Source organism: Phaethon lepturus, unplaced genomic scaffold (assembly GCF_000687285.1).
Source record: "Phaethon lepturus isolate BGI_N335 unplaced genomic scaffold, ASM68728v1 scaffold25916, whole genome shotgun sequence".
NCBI classification, from domain to species: domain Eukaryota; kingdom Metazoa; phylum Chordata; class Aves; order Phaethontiformes; family Phaethontidae; genus Phaethon; species Phaethon lepturus.
In genome coordinates this window covers 1-294 of record NW_010545974.1, presented here as the reverse complement: position 1 = coordinate 294, position 294 = coordinate 1, and the positions used below count along the sequence as shown (strand labels likewise).

The following is a 294-nucleotide window of genomic DNA, read 5'->3' as shown; positions in this document are numbered from 1 at the left end:
CCGCGCTGATGTAGCCGTTGCCGTCCTTATCGAAGACGCGGAAAGCCTCGCGGATCTCCTCCTCACTGTCCGTGTCCCTCATCTTCCTCGCCATCAGTGAGAGGAATTCAGGGAAGTCAATGGTGCCGCTGCCGTCGGCATCCACCTCCCCCACCATGTCCTGCAGCTCTGCTTCGGTGGGGTTTTGCCCCAACGAGCGCATGACGGTGCCCAGCTCCTTCGTGGTGATGCAGCCGTCTCCATCCCGGTCAAAAAGGGAAAAAGCCTCCTTGAATTCGGCGATCTGCTCCTCCG

General features: G+C 60.2%; 1 protein-coding gene across 1 annotated transcript in view; it reads right to left on the bottom strand.

The window, feature by feature from the left end:
- LOC104622393 (calmodulin, striated muscle-like) overlaps nt 1–289 on the bottom strand; it is a gene marked incomplete at its 5' end in the record, with an annotated part of 427 nt that extends 138 nt beyond the window's left edge. The window contains 2 exon segments of the mRNA XM_010289154.1: nt 1; nt 3–289. The exon segment at nt 1 is cut by the window's left edge and continues 138 nt beyond it. Of these exon segments, the coding sequence (XP_010287456.1) occupies nt 1; nt 3–289 (288 nt within the window).
- Nucleotides 290–294: the final 5 nt, after the last annotated feature.